The following is a 23247-nucleotide window of genomic DNA, read 5'->3' on the forward strand; positions in this document are numbered from 1 at the left end:
TCAGGTGGAACAGTACACTGTGATCCTGTCCTGGCAGTTTGACACACACGTGAAGGAGAACAGAAACTACACGCTCACATCAGGGGTCCTCAAAGGTACCGATCAGACTGTTGTTGTCACGCGTGCATTTGTCTGGCAGTGTGGGTGTTGACGTGTGCTGTCTGTTTCCAGCTACAAACCTGACAGCAGGGACGGTGTATGAGGTGGCTGTGTGGGCTCACACCAGCGTCGGAGACAGCCCCACCACGCTGACACATCAGCAGACCAAAGGCCAGCAGCCAGAGCGGCCCCTCCTGAAGGCCAAGGCTGTCAACCAGACAGCTGTGGAGTGCAGCTGGACCGTCAGTGGATCGCCTGCTCAGGTAAACTCACACAAACAATATCATAGAAAATGACGTAAGAGTGTGCAGCCTGTTGTTTCATCTTTGACTTTATCAGAGAAATCCAGCAGTTAAAAAGATTTTAAATACAATTCTGGAAAAGTGTGGAGCTAAAAGTTAAATATAATGGGAATGGAGTCTGATTAACCGACGGCGTAACCGTCCACCGACTGAAAACATGTGATATGAACTGGACTGAGCAGCTACAATCCTAAAGCAGACACGGGACAACATTGCTCTGGTAAAAGTCCAGCAGCTGAGTTCCTCTGTAACAGCAGACAGGTTGGTGCACAGCAGTAAACACGACCCTTTTTAATGGTACATTTTCTCATGTATTTATATTTACACCACATCCCATGTTTGTGGAGTTGGCTTTGTAACTGAGAGAGAGGCTGATGCATCCAAGCTGAAATCTGAGTGCCAGGATCCAGAACAGAGTCTGGGTTTATGATGTTTTCTTTAACATTAAGATGACGACACTCAGTCATGATGTGGAGTGTTGGCTGATATCGCAACCATAACACATCCTTTAACACTAAGCTTATATCATATTATATCATAGGTGCTCAAAAATATGTTAAAAACATACCATGGTGTGTAGTAGTGTGTCATGGTGACAGTCGATGAGGAGACTGAGTGTGGCAGGCAGTGACCTGCACTCATGCATTACTGCACACACGCTGCATGTGCATGGAACCACATTAATGAACAAAGGATCCTGAGGACATCATTCAGATCCAACCAGATCCTCCTACATTTGTTATTTCACATTCTGTTGAACGTACGTATTGACCATTGAAACTGTGTGTGTCTGTGTGTGTCTGTGTGCGCGCAGGTGTACGGTGTGTTTTATGCCACCTCCTTCCTGGACTTCTACCTCAGTCCTCGTCAGGTGCGCACACCCTCTGTCGGCCTCACAGTGACCGTAGACAGCGATGAGCAGTTTCTCTTCCTGGTGAGTCTTTCCTCCGTTCTTAAACACGCCTCTCTAAAGGAACATTCCAGAATCTCACACGTGTGTTTCACGTGTTTGAGTACCTGCCGTTTCTGAACTAGAGATGGCACGATACCACTTTTTTATGTCCGATACCGATATTATAAATTTGGATATCTGCCGATACCGATATGAATCCGATATAGTGTTTTTTAATCAATAAAACAGTTTTTTAATATCTTGCTGCATTTTGTATAAGTTGATACTCAAGTTTAAATAAACAACAACACTAAAGCTATTCTGTTACACCTGTATGCAAAAAATACAACAAAATATTTCATAGCTCAGCAAAACTGATCAATCTAATAAACTTAAACCTGCACCATCCTCCCTATTCTGGTATTTTAAAGAGTAAGCAACCTAATCAATAGGGCTCTAAAACTCCCATCAAAAAAAAAATAGGGAACCACCCCCCACCTCATGATGCTTAATCGATTACTAGGGTATATTAGACTTAACAGTTACTAAAAGACAAGAACTAACAGACTTAAAAACTCCTTTGTCCCACACGCCATCAGACTGTTTAACTCCTCTCTGGAGGGGGGAGGGAGGGGAAACAGGAGGACAAAGGAGGGGGGAACAACTAAGCTGTAGTGCCTCTTCACCTCACTGTGCAATACCTTTAGTGCAATACTTTTGTAAATAGTCAACGGTGCAATAGACTCAATACTTGAAATGTGCAATTCACTTGTATTTTTACTTTTATTCCTATTTATTCTATTTATCCCCTTCGTATATTTTATTTATATTGTCTCTGTATTTATATATATGTGTGTGTGTATACATATATATATATATATATATATATATATATATATATATATATATATATATAATATTCTGTAACTCTGTAACTTCTGTCGGTGCTGTGCTTTTTTGGAAATCGAATTTCCCAGAGGAACCCACCCGAGGGATTAATAAAGTTCTATCTTATCTTACTATATACAGTAATGGACTTCTATACTTTTTACATCAGATTAAAACTTTGGGTGTAAGATTCAGATAATTATTAAAAGCTAGACATTTTAAGTGAGAATAAGAAAGAAAAGTATGTCTTTGTGCCCCCTTTTCCCTGTTCATGCCCTATCGGCCCCCCTGGCTAAACTTTGCTAGATCCGCCCCTGCACAGTTACCAGCGTCAGCTACGTAGAAAAAGATCCTGGAGTAGAAAGTAATATTAAATACATTCTAACAACAGCTGATCAAGGTTAAACATGCTGCTGTTGTTCATCCGCTGGTTTCCTCTTTCTGGTGCAAAGTGGGCCAAAAACAAACAAGAGAGACGATCAGCTGATCATTGATCAGTTTCATGATTGAAGTAGCAGCAAGAAGAGGCAGTCGCTCCATATATCGCTTGTTAAGCTTAACGCTGGAATGCTTCACAAACATTCAGAGATGAACTTACACACTTGCATTCTTCTCTCTGGGATCACTTTCTCGGAGATGAAATGCCGGGTTGGTAGCGAGGCTACAAATGCTCAACCAGACCGCCGACAGGTCTTGTACGCCACAGCCTCTCTATCACGTGACGCACACTGCTCCGACGTGCTAACGTTATGAGCAGAGTTACGCCATGCCGCAAGTTTTGTGAGGTGCTTTTTTTGATATTTAATGGATCGATTACATTTTTTTTATTTCTCTCCGATATTCGATCCAGTAATTTAGGTCAGTATCGGCCCAATACCGATACTTAATATCACATCGGTCCATCTCTATTCTGAACACGGCGCCGCTCCGTGCTGTTGCTCTGAGAAAGTTTGCTCGTGGCACGAAGCCAGATCACTTCCAGAAGAACTAGTTAGTGTGACATGTGAGAGTAAAGGGAAGGGCGAAATCTCCCACCTGAAAACACAAAAAGCGCAGGAGTGGAAATTATTCAGCGTTAAGTTTAACGAGCGCAGGTGCAAATGCAGCTGCGATCGTCTCCACAGCTGTGCTGTCACGTTTGTGCTTGACGGTGGCGACGCGAGCAGGTGATCTAAGCTTAGTAGTGAAGAATAAATTAAAATGCAAACACAGTTTTCAGACTAAACTGGAATAATAACGAGGGTTGAAAGCAGGCACGCCAGAATCACGGAGCCAGCCTGCTGAGTGACTGCAGCGTAGGCTGCCGTTCCCAGTGTGAAGGGGAATATGTTCCAGCACACGTTAGACTTATTACGAAGCATGGACGTGAACATTCAGAGTCACCGACCCTGAATGCAGAATGATCCGGGCCTTGGTACAGCCCCTCAGGTTATCCTCCACCGAAACGAGCTTTCAACCCCGTAAGGCCTGCTTCCCCTTAAAGCTCATTTATGTTGTCCCTGAAAATTTAAACAGTGAGAGACATCTGCGCTGATTCATAGAGGAGGAGAAACCCAAACTGAAAATCAGAATGAAACACTTTAAAAATGATCGTATTTATTACACAGTTTCATTCACGTGTATTTGCTGAAACTAGTCATTTCTGTTATTCGAACCGTTCTGTAAATGAACTTTTTACACTGCACATCCAGATACTTGCACGTCGTATTCAGCACTGCATCTATGATGGTGGTGAGAGGTCACCATCACAGGTGAGAGGGTCAGAGAAGTATACAAGTGTTAGAGTAACATCTGCTCCCAAAGCCTTTTTCATGGAAGGCGTTTACCAGCATGGCTTCATGGTAGAAGAATCCATCAGGGCCACATCCCAGCTTTTTGAAAATGAATTCATATTTTCTCACTTTAAACATTTGATATTTTCTTGATGTCGTCTAATATGAAGAAAAATGGGATTAAGCGATTTGCAGACCGCCACATTCTGCTTTTATTTACATTTTACAGAGCACTCCAGCATTCACAACTGGCTGTGTCTCTTTTGGCCATATTGTGTATGGGTAACATGACTCGGTCACTAGCCATGATCTGTGTGTTCTCTGTTCAGGTGCGGGTTGTTGCTCCCTTCCTGGGTCCTCCCTCCGACTACGCTGTGGTGAAAATGATTCCCAATGAAAAGCTGCCGCCCAGGAACCTCCACCGTGTGCGAGTCGACAAAACTCAGGCTACGCTCAAGTGGCAGCCCCCCTATGACAGCCCGAGCAAACCTTTGGTACACTCCTGTCTCTTATTGTGATGATGTCAAACGATCAGAACATGGGGAATATAAAGGACTCATTTCACACCTTTTAACTTGTTCGTATTTACAGTTGAAGAGATAGTAGGTAGTGTTTTCCTTGTATTAACATGTATTTTACAGCGCGGCTCTGGAAGGATTGTTATTTTAACCAAACAGTGTGACCACAGCTGGCTTTTTGTCCTGTCTCAGCATGTGGGGGACGTTTCTGTGAAGCACATTGGTCAGATTCAGTGTCAGTGAGGGACCCTGAAATCAGTAGGGCACTCAGTTCATATAGGTTTTAGTGATTATGCCTGATAACGTATTGTAGCAAAAGTTGTCCTGGGTGAGTAAAGCCAGCTAATTCATACGATCATCCAAGGTTGATCTGGTGTCATATCTGCTCTTTTTAAAAATTACTTAATCAGCTGATGTTAGAACATAAGCAGAGCCAGTGAAGCTAAGCTACAGCTAGCTAGCTGTATTGCTAGGAAAATCCTGAGCGGCTAGCTTAGGAGACAGACCACATTAGCTGCCAAATTACTTGGTTCATGACATGGACTTATTTTTCATGTCAAACTGTACTGATTTAAGACAATACTACAACATATGAATGTATAATATTAGCTATAACTGGCCTTTGTTTCTACAATTACAGTAAACTGCTGCTAGCTAGGTCTTGATGCATGCTCAATCATCCAGGACAGTAAATCTCCAAAAGTTGATTCTGTTCATCTGGACGTAGCGTTTTGTGGGAGAAACGTTTCATCACTCATCCAGGTGACTTCTTCAGTCTCAGCTGACTTTGATCAGTGGGTTTTGGTCAGTGGTTGTTGATCAATGGTCATGAGAATTTGCATAATTAAGATTAAGGAACTGACCTCCCAGCCCATTGTTCCTTCAGTGGGCTGGTTTCAGTCATTATGCAAATGTCCTGTTTATAAGATTGAAACCTGCAGTCAGCTGAGACTGTCTCTCTTCCACAGCATGTCTTTATCCTGTCTTCCTTCTCTCACCCCAACCAATCACAGCAGATGGCCCCGCCCCTCCCTGAGCCTGGTTCTGCTGGAGGTTTCTTCCTGTTAAAAGGGAGTTTTTCCTTCCCACTGTCGCCAAAGTGCTGCTCATAGGGGGTCATGTGATTGTTGGGTTTTTCTCTGTATGTACGAAGCGCCTTGAGGCGACTTTTGTTGTGATTTGGCGCTATATAAATAAAAGTGAATTGAATTGAATAAGATTGAGGAAACCTGCGGTCAGCTGAGTCTGAAGAAGTCACTTGGATGAGTGACAAAACGTTTGTCCCACTAAACGCTTCGTCCAGGTGAACAGAATCAACTTTTTGGAGTGCTGCTAGCTAGCTGTAAATTAGCTACAGAACATGTTTATGGCAGTATTTGTTCCTTTGTCTCATCCATGTTGTCATTCTAATAATACTCATACTTGAGCAGAGATAACAGTGTAAGATGTCGATGGTGACCATTCACGTATCCTGAACAACGCTTAACACGGCAGTGAGTTAGTGCTGTAGAAGATGCTCCAGCTGTGTTCAAACGTGTATGAAACACAATCCTGTAACTCAGCCGATAAAAAAGAATGACCTCGCAAATATATTATTACCTGATACGTCACAGCTTTTAACATCCACCTGATCTTGGATTCCCGTCTTGTTTCTTTAGACATATGCAATACACATGCGGGATGTGATTCGTAAGGTGGAGCGGGACTACAAGCTGACCACCCAGAACAACACAGTGGAATACGTGCTGAAAGGCCTGGAGCCTGGAGGGCGATACAGCATCTCTGTGCGCCTGCGAAACATGAGCAAGGAGGCCAGCTTCACCCTCAGCACAGGTATAACTGTGTGACTTCAAAACTCACAAACTCTTCAGTCACTGATCAACCGCCAACTTGTCCTAATCCAAGGAGGTTGTCCTCATATTCTTGCTCTAGTGTGACTGAGCTGTGACTGCCAACAGCCATGTGAGCATCGTGGAGTATAAATGGAGTACATCACAAACAAACCAGAAACACACACTTACAAACTGTAACCTCACTGATGTTTTTAGCCTGTGATTTGTAAATGACCAAAGCTTCTGTTTGGATGGAAACTGTTACTGTTACAGAAGTGCATATCGGCTCTAGTTAACACTGACTGTTCAAAGGCCTGTTTGAAATCAGACAGAAACACGTTGACTGGCCGGAAATAGTAATGCAGATGTGATTTAACTGTAAATAGATGTCTAATTGTTCCTTTTGAATACGTTTAGTTTCATTAAAAATAAAAACATTAGCAATAAAGAAAGAACTCTACATTAAACACATTTATAGCTGAATTTGACTGATAGCTTGTTGCTGTTGTTTTTTAAATAAGGAGTAGTGATCACAGTAATCTCAGTACTGTGATCACTTTGACACAGTGTCTGTTCTTTTTCTCCCGTCACACACAGAGAGCTGCAGCAGCCGGCGTTGTGCATGTTTCAAATCTAAATATTCTTTTACCAACTAGATGAACTCATTTAATCATCTGGCTGACTGATTGCACGCATCCCTAAATATGATGTCTTATGTCGCTTCGTGCAGAGCAGATTCTACTCCCCTGTGCTTACTTTTCATAAACTCTGCGTTTCCTGTGCTCGTAGTTCCTCTTGCGGCGCCTGAAGCCCTGAAATTTTTGACGGAGAAGGATCACATATATCTCTTCTGGAAGAACCTGGCTGTCCGAGAGAAGGGCTTCAATGAGAGCAGGGTGAGATACCTACAGCTAACCACTGCTTTTGAAACCAAATGTCAGTGACTGTGAGTGATAATAATGTGAGAGGTGCCACTGTTCTTACAGCAGAATGAGCTTTTCCAAGTGTTGATTTATGCTCTGCTCTTCTGCTGCTGTGGTGCTCCTCTGCCTGCTGGGGGCGCTGTTCACAGGGGTACGAAGTGCGTGTGTTTGACAGCGTGACCAACAAGACGTCGTCCCTGGGAAACACCACAGACACCTTCTTCAGGATCAGCAGCCTGCTGGTGGGACACAACTACACGTTCTCTGTCCAGGCTCGCTGCCTGCTCAACGGGCAGCTGTGCGGGGAGCCTGCAGTGCTGCTCTATAACCAGCTCATAGGTACCGCCCACACTCACCTGATGAACATTAAAGCTGTGTTGTTGCCATTCACATCTTTTCCACGTGTAGCGTCATTAAAGAATGAATCAAAAGAAACCCTGAATCTGACAGTGTCGAGCTGCTTGAGGCACTCACCCGCTTTTTAGCATTAAATTCAGTTTGATGCTGTCATTGTTTTTAATAAAAATCACTACAAAAAAAGGTTCAAATGAATTAAAGTTATCCAGAAATGTGAGTTTAAGTTGTTTGATTAGGAGCCATTTAGGAGCATAACGGCTCCTAAATCCTGGGCTGTTAGCAGCGCCTTCATGCAGCCCAGAGAAACCTAACAGTATTCCAGGGATTACAAACACTTCATTTCTTTTCTGTAAATGCTTTTTCCCCTCCTGCACAGGGACCAGCGATGCATCCCGCAGCGAGGCCCACTCAGGCGACACAGCGGCCGTGGTGGTTCCCGTCCTCTTCCTGCTGCTGCTGGCTGTTTGCGGCGGATTGGTGGTTCTCTACCTCCGACACCGGCGGCTGCAGAACAATTTTACCGCCTTTGCCAACTCCCACTACAACTCTCGGCTCGGCTCGGCCATCTTCTCCTCCGGGGATGAACTGGGTAATTATTTCTTATCGATTCGAGAAACGAGACACGAATTGGAAAACGAGGTTTTTTATAAAGGTCGTTTACATTTTAGGTTGGCGGAGGGATACATGTTTTTAATCACCTGCCACGAAGTTTCACCTTTCTGTTCAGTTTGGCATGACCTTTGACCCTAGCAGTTCAGCATGGTTGCAATAGAAGAGTCAGCCTGCCCCACCCTATGAAGCTGGTATAGCTAGCTCACATGCTGCTAAGCTGGACCTAGCTTCCTGCTCTGACTGCAATAAAAACGTGGCCCAATGTGAAAAATGACCATAATTCTGACTTGAATTCTTACCTCAGTACGTGAGTTTCTCATTGGCTGCTTGCAGATGTTCACCATACTGAACTTCTTCTAAAGTGAAACAGCCAATAAAGCAGGGCGCATTGCCGTATGGCTGCTGTACTAGCGTGCAGTCGGGTCCACTTCTCTCTGGCGTGTTGACGTTTGAACAAATTGATTCCAACAGCCACGAAGCCACGAAGCTTTCTAAACACGCATTTTCCCTTTGTTAACAGGTGATGACGACGAAGATGCTCCCATGATCAGCGGCTTCTCAGACGACGTTCCCATGGTTATCGCATAGCGTGGCGTCCCCGTCGCCCATTTCTCTCTGTTCCCTTCTTTCCTCTCCTTCAACCCTTTAGTCCCCTTCGCTCTCCGTCAGCAGTGCGGCACGATGGAGCGCAGAGCCACCGGGCGGAAGCTCGCCACCACCCCAAAGTCATCTGTAGGAATCCACCCCAATTAGCAGAAAAACGTCAAGAAAAAATGGAAATGTGTAAAGAGAGAGAAATATTTTTCAAATGTACATTGCACTTTTTTTGGATGCGCAATAACTTATTTTTTATAATGTTAAAAATATATACGGGGGTCAAAAAAGGAGCGGGAGGAAAAGGTGGACGCTGGAGCAAACTGTGAAGGATTTGAGTTTGTGGAGCTCGTCAGGGAAAGCGTGACCCTGTCGCAAACTCGCCGTCCATAGGAGGCGTCCATTGCTTAAAGCCAAAATAAGCATCCCGAGGCTGGAATATAGAATGCAAAAAACACACATTTAAACACACAAACATATAGACTTACGCTGTATACACAATGTTTAAACATATTTTGGTAAGAGTACAGTTTGTCCTGTGGCGGTAGATGTGACGCTGGTGCCCTGTGAGAGGAGCTAACTGTGGATCGTGGTTCCTGTTTGTCCTGTTGACGGATCGGGACGCACACAGGTGACTGGTGGCATCACGTAGGTACACTCTTCTTTTCCACCAGCAGCACCGTGTTATGTCAGTAGAGGCGGCACGCGATTGGACGATTCCTGGCTTTGACACCCTCCCATCCTGCTAGCATCGCCGAGATCACCTGAATGAATTTGTAAATATCGGCTTTTAAAATGTCCTCTTCTTGTGATGCTGCACCACGTCGTTTGGTAAAATTGAGTTCTTTTGTGTTTCGTTTGTGTTGTTCAGGACCGCGATTTATTGTCCGCAGCATTTTGCCATAGCTGTAGTGCTCAAGGAAGCGTGTTTGGGGTTCTCAGGGAACTGTGTCGGAGCAGACACCAGCCCATCACCGCGGCCGTGGCTGAGGCAGCGCCGTCCGTCTGCTGAATACCTACAGAAAAGTCCGAAGAGGTACCGGGCCGGCCGTGGGCACAGACTGCTGTGAGTGAGAGTCGGGCTCACTTTGTATCTCGTCGTTTTATTGTTCATTTGGCATCTTTTTAGAGAGAACTGTGTCCCTGTGGGTGGTCCCACACAGTCATAGTGGATTTTATCATGAGAAAATAAAACAGTCCATTCAGGGAAAGTTTGCAGAGCTTCACGTCCGACAGCCTGGCGTTGCATCAGGGGCAGAAAGTATATATGGATGCGTTAAATATTGTGCTCCCGCCCTCCTCGCCTGACTGTGCCGCAGTCGGTTAGCAGACGTCGGCGTGTTGCCGTGGAGCCGATGGTGTTCTTTTTTTTGTTGACCTCACTCATTTTGTTCGTAAAGACGTCTTCATGAATGTATTATGTATGGTCCCAGCTCGTTATGCTACTGTCCCCACCTGTGAAGTCAGTGCACACACGCTGCTCTTCGCCCCCCTGCAGTGGGAAACAGCCTTTATGTCTCTGCATGCAAACTGCAGCTGTTCTGAAACCTTCCCATTCACTGACCCAGAGCGACAAACCGATGTTTCCTTTCGTCACCTCGTCCCTGGCTCGGATCATCAAACGGTGTCTGTGCTGACATTTTTCCTCAAGACTCGAGCTTGATTTCACGCAGCTCTGCGTCCTGTTCATGAGGCACTTTGTTCCGTTTCTTGGCCTTAACGACAGATTTTCTGGCATCGATGCTGTTTTTTGCTCTGTGGACTCGGTGTTCTCTGGTTTCTCTGTTTTGCCACATAATGCCTTATTAGAACACGTTAGGTTTCTATGTAATTTATGGTAAATGGTAAATGGCCTGTATTTGTATAGCGCTTTACTAGTCCCTAAGGACCCCAAAGCGCTTTACACAACCATTCACACACACATTCACACACTGGTGATGGCAGCTACACTGTAGCCACAGCCACCCTGGGGCGCACTGACAGAGGCGAGGCTGCCGGACACTGGCGCCACCGGGCCCTCTGACCACCACCAGTAGGCAACGGGTGAAGCGTCTTGCCCAAGGACACAACGACCGAGTCTGTCCAAGCCGGGGCTCGAACCGGCAACCTTCCAATTACAAGGCGAACTCCCAACTCTTGAGCCACAATCGCCCCAATTTACTGTTTGTACAGTGGAACACAAGTGCACACGTATGCATACAGTCACACGCACGCACGCACGCACGCACGCACACTTGACCCGCATGCAAGGCTGAGGAGTAATTCACTGTTAGGGCATTTGGTTAATTTTGTCAGATCACTGCTCCTTTGCGCCGCGAGACGGCCTCTTAGTGTTTTAGTCCGGTTTCACTCATGTACAGTCTTCTTATTGGTTGTTATGTGCCCGATTGCTTCTCACTTCTTTTAAAGTGGACTCTCGTGAAATAGTTTGCTTCCAAATGTCATTCGGCGACGACTTTGACCATGTTGGAAGATGTTAATGTCTTGCTTGCTCGTGTTGGAGATTGCGAGGAAAGTCAAATGTTTTGAAAACATTGTGAGCTGTTTCAAAAAAGAAAAAAATAAACTTGCTGAAAATGAAACTGTGGCCGAGTTTCTTTCAGTGCAACAAACCTGTGGACTGTTATTAAAACACATCATGTTCTCCAGCTGCGCTGCACGTGTGACTGTATTCACTGGTGAGGCATTTTAAATGTTCACAGGCGAAGTGAGGAGCACTGATTATCTCTTGATCGTGGCGCCTTGTAGTGGGTGGGATGTGTTAGGGAGCGAGTGAGCACGGTGTCCTCACAGTAGATATTAGAAGCAGGGGAAAGCATAAGGACAGTAGTGCTGTAGCTCAAAGAGTTTGGTTGCTGCAGACCAGTCAGGGTGCCTGTGCTGACCGCTGCCCACCACCGAAACCACCAATGATACAATACAATACAACTTTATTTGTATAGCACATTTAAAACCAGAGGTAGCTAAAGTGCTTCACATAATCCAATAAAACAATAGTAAAGTACAAAGGCAGATAAGCTAGCAGGTGGGAGGCACTGATTAAACAAGCACAGTACGCAGATAAGCAAGCACGACTTAACGATGAAAACAATAAAACAATATAAGCAAAAGAGAGGAAAGGGGAGGGCAAGAAAGTACACTTAAAAGGCCTGCTCTAGGAGGCCGGGGAGGCTGAGCTAAAAGGTGGGATTTCAGTCTGGATCGAGTCAGATGTGCGAATAGCATGAGGGAGGTTATTCCAGAGGTTAGGTGCGACTGAAGCAAAGGCACGGTCACCTCTGGTTTTCAGCCGTGACCCAGGTTGCACCAAAAGCAATTGGTCAGAAGATCTCAGTGTTCTAAGTAAGTAAGTAAAATTTATTTATATAGCGCTTTTCACAGATAAAAATCACAAAGTGCTTTACAACACAGGAAATGGGAATATAAAAACAATATAACAGTAAATAAAACAATGTAAAACAATAAAACAATAAAAACAGCATAAGAAGAAATTAATCAAATGCTTTTCTAAATAAAAATGTCTTCAGCTGTTTCTTAAAAGAATCAATGGAGTCCGTGCAGCGAAGAGACAGTGGGAGAGAATTCCACAGCCGTGGTGCCACCGTCTGAAAGGCCCGATCACCACGAGTTTTAAAACGAGTGCGCGGTACCACCAGCAGTCTCTGATCTAATGACCTTAAAGCCCGAGAAGATGTATGTGGTTTCAGCAGGTCAGATAAATATTGAGGAGCTTGACCATGCAGGGCCCTAAAGGTTAGAACTAAAATTTTAAAATGAAACCTAATATTTACAGGCAACCAGTGAAGGCAGGGCAAGACTGGAGTGATATGCGATCTTCTCTTGGTGCCTGTTAAGAGACGTGCTGCAGCATTCTGCACAGTCTGAAGACGATTTAAGGCTGATTTGTTAAAACAAGTAAAAAGGCCATTACAGTAGTCTAAACGAGAAGAAATAAAAGCATGAATAATCATCTCAAGTTCAAGCTTTGATACCATTAGTCTGAGTTTAGAAATATTCCGTAAATGATAAAAACAGCTGCTTAGAGTGCTGCTCGAGCGACATCGAGCTGTCAGACATGACACCGAGATTTCTAAGGCTTGATTTTACAGAAGGGTCTAAGAAGCTGATATGCTGTCTAATTTCTGGGACCATGTGGTCTGGAGCAATAATTAGAGTTTCTGTTTTATCAGAGTTTAGTTGGAGAAAATACTACTGGGAGTATACACGCTAAGGAGAGCAATAAGGTAGCTGGGTGCGATGTTATGGTTTTATAAGTAAGCAGTAGGATTTTAAAATCAATGCAGTATTTAATTGGAGGCCAGTGAGAATTGGGGTGATAGACTCAAACCTACTAGTACCAGTTAGAAGGCGAGCCGCTGCGTGTTGGGTGAATTGCAATCTATGAAGAAGGGCAGAATGAAGCCCAGTGTATAGGAAGTTGCAATAGTCTAACCTGGATGTGACAAAGGCATGGATAAGCTTTTCTAGATCCTCACGTGGTAAGTATGGCATGGCCTTAGAGATTAAACAAAGTTGATAGAAACAAGATTTAATCACAGAGGACACATGCCGTCCAGGTAAACACCCAAATTACTCGCAGAATCGGAAAGATAATCAGCAAAGGGCCCGAGGACACCAGTTGGATGGGCTCCAGGGGTGTGACTGTCAAAGATTATAATTCCCGTTTTCTTGTCATTAAGGATGCGGGAATTGCTCTTTAGCTTCACTTATACACTCGAAGAAGCGAAGCATCGAGGAAGTTTCATCCTCACTCAATTCAAAATAAATTTGGATGTCATCTGCGTAGCAATGATAAGAGAGTTTGTAGTTTTCAATAATACGACCAAGGTGTAACATATATAGAGAATATGATGACCAATGATCAGCATCAGAACTGGACCATGGAGCAATGGGAGAAGGTGGCCTGGTCTGATTAGTCACCGTGCATGTGTCGCTTACCCGGGGAACACCTGGCACCAGGAGCATTGTGGGTAGAAGGCAGTGTGATGCTTCGGGGATGATACTTTGACACGTAGCACCTACCTGAGCATCTTTGCAGCAATCAGAGAATGCTGTCAGAAAGGGATGGACATGGTTAACAACAGCGCTCAGGTTGGCATTTAAATTATGCTCAGTTAATGTTGCAACGTCGCACCAGCAGCAACCAGCCAAGTGTCTCAGCAGAACTTGAGACTCATCTGACCAGCAAAGGTTTTCTAATCTTTTGTTGCCCAGTTTGTGCCAAATGGGCTCAGTTTCCTCCAGACTGGAGTAGATCTGGAGTAGATTTTTCTATGAGTCTGTGGTGGCCAGTGCGATCCTCTATGCTGTTGCATGCTGGGGGAGCAGGCTGAGGGTCGCAGATGCCAACAGACTTAATAAACTGATCCGTAAGGCCAGCAATGTTGTGGGGACGGAGCTGGACTCCCTCAAGGTGGTGTCGGAGAGGCGGATGCTGTCCAAGATAAAGACAATGTTGGATAACACCTCCCACCCACTCCATGACATGCTGGTCAGTCACAGGAGCTCGTTCAGTGAGAGACTGAGATTACCGAAAAGCACCACTGAACGACACAGGAAATCATTCCTGCCTGTGGCCATCTCCCTGTACAACGCATCCACTTAACACACTGTTTGCTGCTACAGCTACACATGTTTCTTTTCCAAATATTTATTTATAAGTGACTTATGTATGTATGTATGTATATATATGTATATATTGTACTATTCTTAGTTAGCGTATTGTCTGTCTTGTCTTAATGTTGGTTTAAAATGGAGCACTGTAACAAAAAATAATTTCCCCCAGGGATCAATAAAGTATTCTGATTCTGATTCTGATTCTGATCTCAGTGTGGTCTCCTGCTGCTGTAGCCTCTCTGCTTCAGGGTCTGACGTGTTGTGCATCACTCGAGATGATCGTGCAGGAAAATCCCAGCAGAGCTGCAGCTTCTGAAATACTCAGGCTAACTTATGTGGCACCGACAACCATGGCACGAAGTCGCTTAAACTTTCTGCTCAGTTTAAATGTTAGCAGGTCATCTTGACCTGTCTGTGTGCCTAAATGTGTTGAATTGCTGTCGTGTGATTGGCTGATTACATATTTGTGTTAATAAGCAGTCAAACAGATGTACCAGCTGATGAGTGTATATTATTCATTTTTGATTTCAAAGGGACAGTTTAAATTAGTCCAAATATAAAACATGAAACTGATGTACTGCACATACGCTTATAGCTATTGTTAATTTCCAGCCGTTGGCCCTTGTTGGGCTTACGTTCACAGCACACAACATTATAAGACTCAGTTACATGAAACCAAAATACAGCATGAATACAACTACAATTAATAAACAATGTAAAAAAAATTAAAATGACTACAGCTCTGATTTAGCTTTAACCAACCTTTGACCTTCAGTGTAATGGATCTAATATCTGTAATCAGTCTGTTCCACAGATGGCAGGCTTTATGGAAAATGCTGATTGTCCAAATTTAGAGTTGCATATGATATTTTACAGCTGCCGTTCAACATAATCTACTTAAATGATTTACATGATCATTTCTGTTGAAGGCCCTATTTCAGCACAGCAATGAGCTGATGTGTAGAAATACTGCAGTATGAAAGTTGTCCGATCAATAATCAATAAAGATGTAACAGAACAGTCGGCCTGCTGGTGTTTCCTCACTGAACCAAAGAGTGAAGACATGAGAAAATGTTTCAGTTAAATGAAAATCACCATGTGAAGTAACATTTAAGAATGCTATCATATATGGACAGATGTTATGGTAACATACAGCTGTACAGTGCAGCAAAGCAATCAAAGATCCAAAGCTTGTCCAGGAAAGCCAAACAGGGTCAAAATTGTCAACAGGACTGACGGGAAGCACGGACTCGGGCGATAATTCTCAGTGAGTTCACCGTTACAACTAACACGTTACGTTACACACAGTCATCTGCTCCACTGCTCAAACGAACATATTGATCAGAGAAGCTTTAATGTCAGTTTTCTGGGTGGAAACATGACTAAGAGCTGAGAGGATTACTGAACAACACAAGTGACTCAGCGATGGCTTCTGGCTAACTTTCCAGTCCAGTCCTTTGTTTTAGAACAAAGACGTGTCTGTATTGATTCCCGTAATTGAAAAGAAAAGCACAGCAATACACGACTGTCCACAGTGTTCACATCTGACAGGCCTATCACTTGGGACAGATAACGTTTTAGTCATCGCACAAAGTTCAGAGTGAACTCTTGAACTGTTCAACTTTTAACCAAAGAAGCTCAAGTTATTAGAGACAAGTGAACACAGAAACAGACCTTTTATTCTTCATCACTCGGAAATCTGGTGACTTCAGACAGACCCACAACTTATCTTTGGCAGAAATGCCAGTGACTGTTGGCATGGTGCGGACGAACGGGCCGATTTAATAAGTAGTTTACACAGACTTAACAGTTAATTGATTTTAAAGCCAAACCTAAAAAACGTCTTTATGACTTGCAAACCTCTTCGTGATGAACACTCACATCTGTCACTGTGGGTTGCAGCCTGCTAAAATGCCACTCAAACTATAGACTGTAGAGAAAAGATGGATGTAGCTTCTGGGCTGAAAGAGTGAAGTCACTGCAGGAATCACTGTGTTCCTGTTAAAGGCCACTTCTGTGGTTGTAAAAAGAAAACAGGCTGTATGGAAATCTATGAGGAAAAGACATCTGCTCTCGGATCGATTACCCCAGGAAACAGTTTCCAGATGTAGTATACTTGCATTTATGCAGCACTTTCCTACTGAATACAATATTATTAATTATCGTCCCCCATTAGAGACACAACCAGAGTTTAGCCAATGAGTGTGCAGCGTCTCTTGGTTTTGCAGTCTGATCTGAATGACTTCTCAAAAAGGCCCAGCCTTAACACTGCACACATCTGCCAACTTTGAAACAGAGAAGAAGGATGATTGTCTTTCAGGAACAGATGGATTTTCTCAAATAACTGATAAACTGAAACCATGAACCCTTTTAATGATAACTTTTCATATTTGGATTTAAGCTTATATGTTAAACGTAAACATTTCTTTTTCATTTCCTATGTGTAACTGATTTTTAAGCAATGCTTTGACAGTTGTTCTGCAGAACAATGTTACTGCCGAGAGCAGCACCTTATCTACCCAACACAGACTCACCGTTTGGAGGTGGAGGTCAGGACTGCTCAAAAACTGCAAGGCAAACTGCTGGATAAAAGGAACTCGCATAAAACCACCGGACCTCTTCACAGCCCAGTCGACTCAGTGTGGAGGTCGCAGATGAGACTGTTAATGCTGCTGGCACTGGAGCTGAAGCTGGGCTATGCTCATCTCATCGGGCCCCTTAGACGGGCCTCAGGTTGCTGAGGAACAAGCACACACCTCAGCTCTGTGTGTGTGTGCAGTGTCAGGGACAACCACCAGGGGGCAGGAGTGACTCTGCAGCAGCTCTGTCGTTAGTTTTAAAATGCATTTCATTCAGTCTGTTGCCTCGAAGTCATTTTACTGGCGCCTGCAGCTCAGTGTTTACGGGGTAGAGGAGTTTATGTTTGTGGGAAAATGATAAATGAACGTTTGCAGGCGTTGCCGATTTGCAACAGTTAAAAACTAACAACCTGATTACCCCACATACATATTTTATGAGTTTATTTTACTCAGGAGTACCACTGCAGGACTTGGTTGTGCATTAGCAACAAAAAGTTTAATTTGAGCCTGAGAGGGTTAACTGAAGTGAATGAGGATTGTCTTACATCAACAGATGTTTGATGGAGATGGGACCCTCAGTAACAGCATCGCTGTGATGGGATTAGATCTGTCTGCACTCATATAGATGCTAAACCGATGCTCAGATGTGCACCACATCCATACAGCAGATGCCAAAACTAAAAGAGATTCTTAATTTAAATTTGATTTCTTTTCCAGTTGAATCACAGAACTCTACATACTGTTTAAGACAGTCTGTGAGAATGTCTGTGTGCAAGTAAAGTGACTATTTTGGTGGCACATTTGTGTCCATATAAAAGTTGCAAAACATGTTCTTGACCATGGCCAGAAAAACCTCACAGAGGGGGCTGTGGGCCATGTATGTAGTGCTGGGTCACAGCTTATTTACTAAAGTACACCTCAGGTAATTTGGTGAAAAGAACATTTGCTAATTAATTTAATGTTTTTAAGCAAAAACACATGAAATCCTCCTGAATGCTTCAGGGAATATTGATGAAATTTCAATCTTTCTGATATTTTATAAACAAAAGAAATTAATTCATTTCCAGAGTTTTGGTGCAGAAAATAAAATCATTATGAACTTTAACCACTTTGAACTATTGTACAACAATAAAACATGAAGAAACCACTAGAAAAATGACCTCGTACGTCTGTCTGTGCCTGATCCTGGTACATGACTGCTCCTCCCTGGAGGTGTCTTCCTGGTAAAAGAAGGTTTTCCTCCAAGTGCTTCCTCATAGAACATCAAAGATGGCGGAGTGGTCAGCACTTTTGCCTCACAGCAACATTAGTGGTTTGAACCTCTGCGTACTCAGGCGTCTGCCTAAAGACATGCATGACGTTACGAGGCAATTCTAAATTTGCTGTTGAACTGAGGCAGATAAATAGTTTTGTGCACAGAGTAAAGTTCTACATGAATGCAAAGTTAAACTGGGACTGTCTAAAGTGCTTTGAGCGTTAATGCATTACATCATTGGATCATTGGGGTTTCTGTCTAATGTGCTAATATGGAGTGTAGGTGAAATGGTGCTATATTAATAAAATTCAGCTGAACAAATGTGTCCAGTTTCAAAGAAACATTGTGTATCTAAATCTAAATCATGTGGCTGCTGTGATGCTTTGTGCTTCCTGTCGTCTGGCATAGTGAAAACCATAGACTCAAATGACGGAGTAAATAAAGAAAAAATAACCTTTGTATTGGCAAAGAAGAATAATATGTATATAATATAAATTAAACTCCTAAATCTTCAGAAATCTCGGCCATGACATGAAGGAACTGTGGAAAACTACAGCTAGTCAGTGACAGCGAGACTATCAAAATAAAACAGGAAGTAGCCGAACACCACCACCGACCTTAAACATAAACTTCACACAGAAGGGAAAGGCTGAGAAAAGAAACACATGAGACCTGAAACAAAATCCTAACTGGAACAAACATAAACTGAAAGCAAGAACTGAAGGAATTTAAGTGCCAACCACCAATAAACAAACTAAATGCAACACAAATAATGAGGACGAGTTCACAAAGTGACCAAGACCATGATACCTGTAGCACTTCCACAAAATTTGCCTTTTTTGGGTTTAATTCAAGGTCTTGACAACAATTTGATAAACTGGAATGTGACTACAACGCTCATGAATCCTTCATAATTAAGATCAGATAAACCTTTATTGATCCCACACGTGGGAATATTTGGGTCACGGCAGAAAGTCAAGTTAAGAGCAGTAAAAATGAGGAAAAACACAATAGAATAGGATAAGATAAAATAGAATAAAATGCTTTATCAAAGCAGGAAAAATTGCACTTGGTACTGTTGCACAACTGTCATATTATATCATTAACTGTGATAATTTTGCTGATCCCTACAGTTTCCTATCATCCAGCCAGAGCTGAAGGGAAGGTGAAACCTGCAACCAGCTGCCAAATCAAAGGAGTAAAGTTGTGGGTCCACAGTAGTGGGTATGGTATCACAGATTTGACATCAGGCTGGAGGCTCAGTCCTGTGACGTCTTCCTGTCGTTATCCTACAGAGATAACCGACCAACACCTAAAACAGCACCACGTGTTTGTAACTGGAGCAGAGAGGCAGTGACTGCAATACAATAATATGTAATATGATATATAATACAATAATGTCATAAGTGGTTTTTTTAAAATGTATCTATATTTTTCAGTAAGACGTCCAGTAATATGAATCTGTGTATGTAGAGTAGCTGTTCTGTGGTTTTACCATTTAGGAACTAAATTACCTGATAATCAAAAACGACGCCTGGATTTTCTCTTCGTTGTAATAACGTGAACAGTATCTGTGGCTGTGTGAGAGAAGCTCAGACTGCACCTCTGTTTGATGTGGAAACATCTGAACTGCACGACCAGACTTCCAAACTTTGTTTGATGGGCATGTGAACGTGCACACAAAAGCACGGTCCAAACATGACGCGCACTGTTGGTGTGTCACAGGATGCCACCATAACACACCTGGGCATAACGGTTTGATGCAGATTGAAGAGCACAATATGGGATGTATCTACGAGATATTTTAGGATCTATTAGGAGCTGTGAATATTTCTACCTAACTATTTTTAAGGGAAACAAGAAGATATGAAAAATGACAACTCTGACCTGCTGGTGGTGCTGAAGAAGAGAGCTGAAATTAAGGAGGCCTCTCAGAATATTTCCACCCTGCTCTCGACCAGAGAGGGGACCAGCTGACAAACAGACACTAGAAATATCAACACCAGCACGACCAAAGGATTGGTAGAGAGGATGTACAGTGGGGCAAAAAAAGTATTTAGTCAGCCACCGATTGTGCAAGTTCCCCCACCTAAAATGATGACAGAGGTCAGTAATTTGCACCAGAGGTACACTTCAACTGTGAGAGACAGAATGTGAAAGAAAAATCCATGAATCCACATGGTAGGATTTGTAAAGAATTTATTGGTAAATCAGGGTGGAAAATAAGTATTTGGTCACCTCAAACAAGGAAAATCTCTGGCTCTCACAGACCTGTAACGTCTTCTGTAAGAAGCTTTTCTGTGCCCCACTTGTTACCTGTATGAATGGCACCTGTTTGAACTCATCATCTGTATAAAAGACACCTGTCCACAGCCTCAAACAGTCAGACTCCAAACTCCGCCATGGCCAAGACCAAAGAGCTTTCGAAGGACACCAGGAAAAGTATTGTAGACCTGCACCAGACTGGGAAGAGTGAATCTACAATAGGCAAGCAGCTTGGTGTGAAAAAATCAACTGTGGGAGCAATCATCAGAAAATGGAAGACATACAAGACCACTGATAATCTCCCTCCATCTGGGGCTCCACGCAAGATCTCATCCCGTGGGGTCAAAGTGATCATGAGAACGGTGAGCAAAGATCCCAGAACCACACGGGGGGACCTGGTGAATGACCTGCAGAGAGCTGGGACCAAAGTAACAAAGGTCACCATCAGTAACACACTACAACGGCAGGGAATTAAATCCCGCAGTGCCAGACGTGTTCCGCTGCTGAAGCCAGTGCATGTCCAGGCCCGTCTGAAGTTTGCCAGAGAGCACATGGATGATACAGCAGAGGATTGGGAGAATGTCATGTGGTCAGATGAAACCAAAGTAGAACTTTTTGGTATAAACTCAACTCGTCGTGTTTGGAGGAAGAAGAATACTGAGTTGCATCCCAAGAACACCATACCTACTGTGAAGCATGGGGGTGGAAACATCATGCTATGGGGCTGTTTTTCTGCCAAGGGGACAGGACGACTGATCCGTGTTAAGGACAGAATGAATGGGGCCATGTATCGTGAGATTTTGAGCCAAAACCTCCTTCCATCAGTGAGAACTTTGAAGATGAAACGAGGCTGGGTCTTCCAACATGACAATGATCCAAAACACACCGCCCGGGCAACAAAGGAGTGGCTCCGTAAGAAGCATTTGAAAGTCCTGGAGTGGCCTAGCCAGTCTCCAGACCTCAACCCCATAGAAAATCTGTGGCGGGAGTTGAAAGTCCGTGTTGCTCGGCGACAGCCCCAAAACATCACTGCTCTCGAGAAGATCTGCATGGAGGAATGGGCCAAAATACCAGCTACTGTGTGTGCAAACCTGGTAAAGACCTATAGTAAACGTTTGACCTCTGTTATTGCCAACAAAGGTTATGTTACAAAGTATTGAGTTGTATTTTTATTATTGACCAAATACTTATTTTCCACCCTGATTTACCAATAAATTCTTTACAAATCCTACCATGTGGATTCATGGATTTTTTTTTCACATTCTGTCTCTCACAGTTGAAGTGTACCTCTGGTGCAAATTACTGACCTCTGTCATCATTTTAAGTGGGGGAACTTGCACAATCGGTGGCTGACTAAATACTTTTTTGCCCCACTGTATACTGAGTATGTGTCTGTAGGATGTCTGCTTTATTAAACCTGGGAACAAAGATCCCACACACACACACACACGCACGCGCAGCTGGTTACTATTCAAGCCACTAGTCAGAGTTCAGACAGGGTCACACTGTAGCATAAATACAAACGTACACACACATTAAAATAAATTACCAATTTCACTCTCGAAGTCAAGAGGTGGGCAAGAGGTTCCTGACTGTTACTGATTGACCAGGGTCAAAGTTCATCAGACTGGAGGCCAACAGCATGGGGTCAAGAACAGGTGGATGGCTACGAGAGAGAACAACAGTCCAGCACAGGAGAGAGGTGAACAAAGCAGAGTAAAGCAGAATGACACTGGTTTGACCTGAAGGACATGATGTGTGCAAAATATGATTAGATCAAATAGAAATAGCTACGTTTATTTCTAAAGTCTTCCAAATAGAGTTATTTATAAAACACTTCTGTGCCAAAACACCTCAGTGACGCTATCACGCCACAGAGAGTCTAAAGAGGAGGCGTGGCTCCCAGAGTTTCTCCATAGGAGAATCACTAATGGCAAGGTGTGCTCCCCAAAGAGCCAATCAGCAGCTGAAATGGAAACATATTAACTAATCCGGTTCACAATGCTTTCAGCTGTGGTGGTGTTTTCCTGCTGGAAGCAGCCATCAGAGATTGGGTACATTATAGTCATAAAGGAATGGACACGGCGACCAGCAGTACTTATGTGGGACGTGAGACCTCCAACCTCCACCAACCTGAAATGTTGATACGAGACAGGATCCATGCTTTCAGGATTTTTTTAAACCAAGTTCTGACTTTACCATCGACTGCTGCATGGTCGTACCATCTTTTCCCAATCTTCTATTTTCTAGTTTTGGTGAGACCAGGTGGAATGTGTCATCAGTTTCTTGTTCTTAGCTCACAGAAGTCCTGATGTGGTCTGCTGCTGAAGCCAGTCTGCCTCAAGGCTCAGTTCAAGCTGTGGACAATAAATGTTAAGATATTAGCTAAATGGCCTGTATTTATATAGCGCTTTCCTAGTCCCTCAGGACCCCAAAGCATTTTACACATCCAGTCATCCACCCATTGGTGATGGCAGCTACATTGTAGCCACAGCCACCCTGGGGCGCACTGACAGAGGTGAGGCTGCCGGACACTGGCGCCACCAGGCCCTCTGACCACCACCAGTAGGCAACGGGTGAAGTGTCTTGCCCAAGGACACAACGACCGAGACTGTCGGAGCCGGGGCTCGAACCGGCAACCTTCCGATTACAAGGCGAACTCCCAACTCTTGAGCCACGATCGCCCGATAGCTCCTGAGTGGAAATGGACTGGTTCTTGTAA

The 23247-nt window shown here is 43.7% G+C and overlaps 1 protein-coding gene across 2 annotated transcripts in view; it reads left to right on the plus strand.

The window, feature by feature from the left end:
* Positions 1-11371, plus strand: part of sorl1 (sortilin-related receptor, L(DLR class) A repeats containing) — a 90757-nt gene extending 79386 nt beyond the window's left edge. For both annotated transcript variants that reach the window (XM_085244700.1, XM_085244699.1), the window contains exons 40-48: positions 5-95; positions 172-362; positions 1216-1335; positions 4283-4447; positions 6130-6304; positions 7093-7199; positions 7376-7565; positions 7960-8172; positions 8716-11371. In XM_085244700.1, coding sequence (XP_085100826.1) covers positions 5-95; positions 172-362; positions 1216-1335; positions 4283-4447; positions 6130-6304; positions 7093-7199; positions 7376-7565; positions 7960-8172; positions 8716-8783 — 1320 coding nt within the window. In that variant the 3' untranslated portion in view covers positions 8784-11371. The remainder of the gene's footprint in view (positions 1-4; positions 96-171; positions 363-1215; positions 1336-4282; positions 4448-6129; positions 6305-7092; positions 7200-7375; positions 7566-7959; positions 8173-8715) is intronic.
* The last annotated feature ends 11876 nt before the right edge of the window (positions 11372-23247 follow it).

This window comes from Mchenga conophoros, linkage group LG14 (genome assembly GCF_057382185.1).
Source record: "Mchenga conophoros isolate Kocher_MC1m ecotype Shallow Benthic linkage group LG14, M_conophoros_male_GT1.1, whole genome shotgun sequence".
In the NCBI taxonomy this organism is placed as follows: Eukaryota; Metazoa; Chordata; class Actinopteri; order Cichliformes; family Cichlidae; genus Mchenga; species Mchenga conophoros.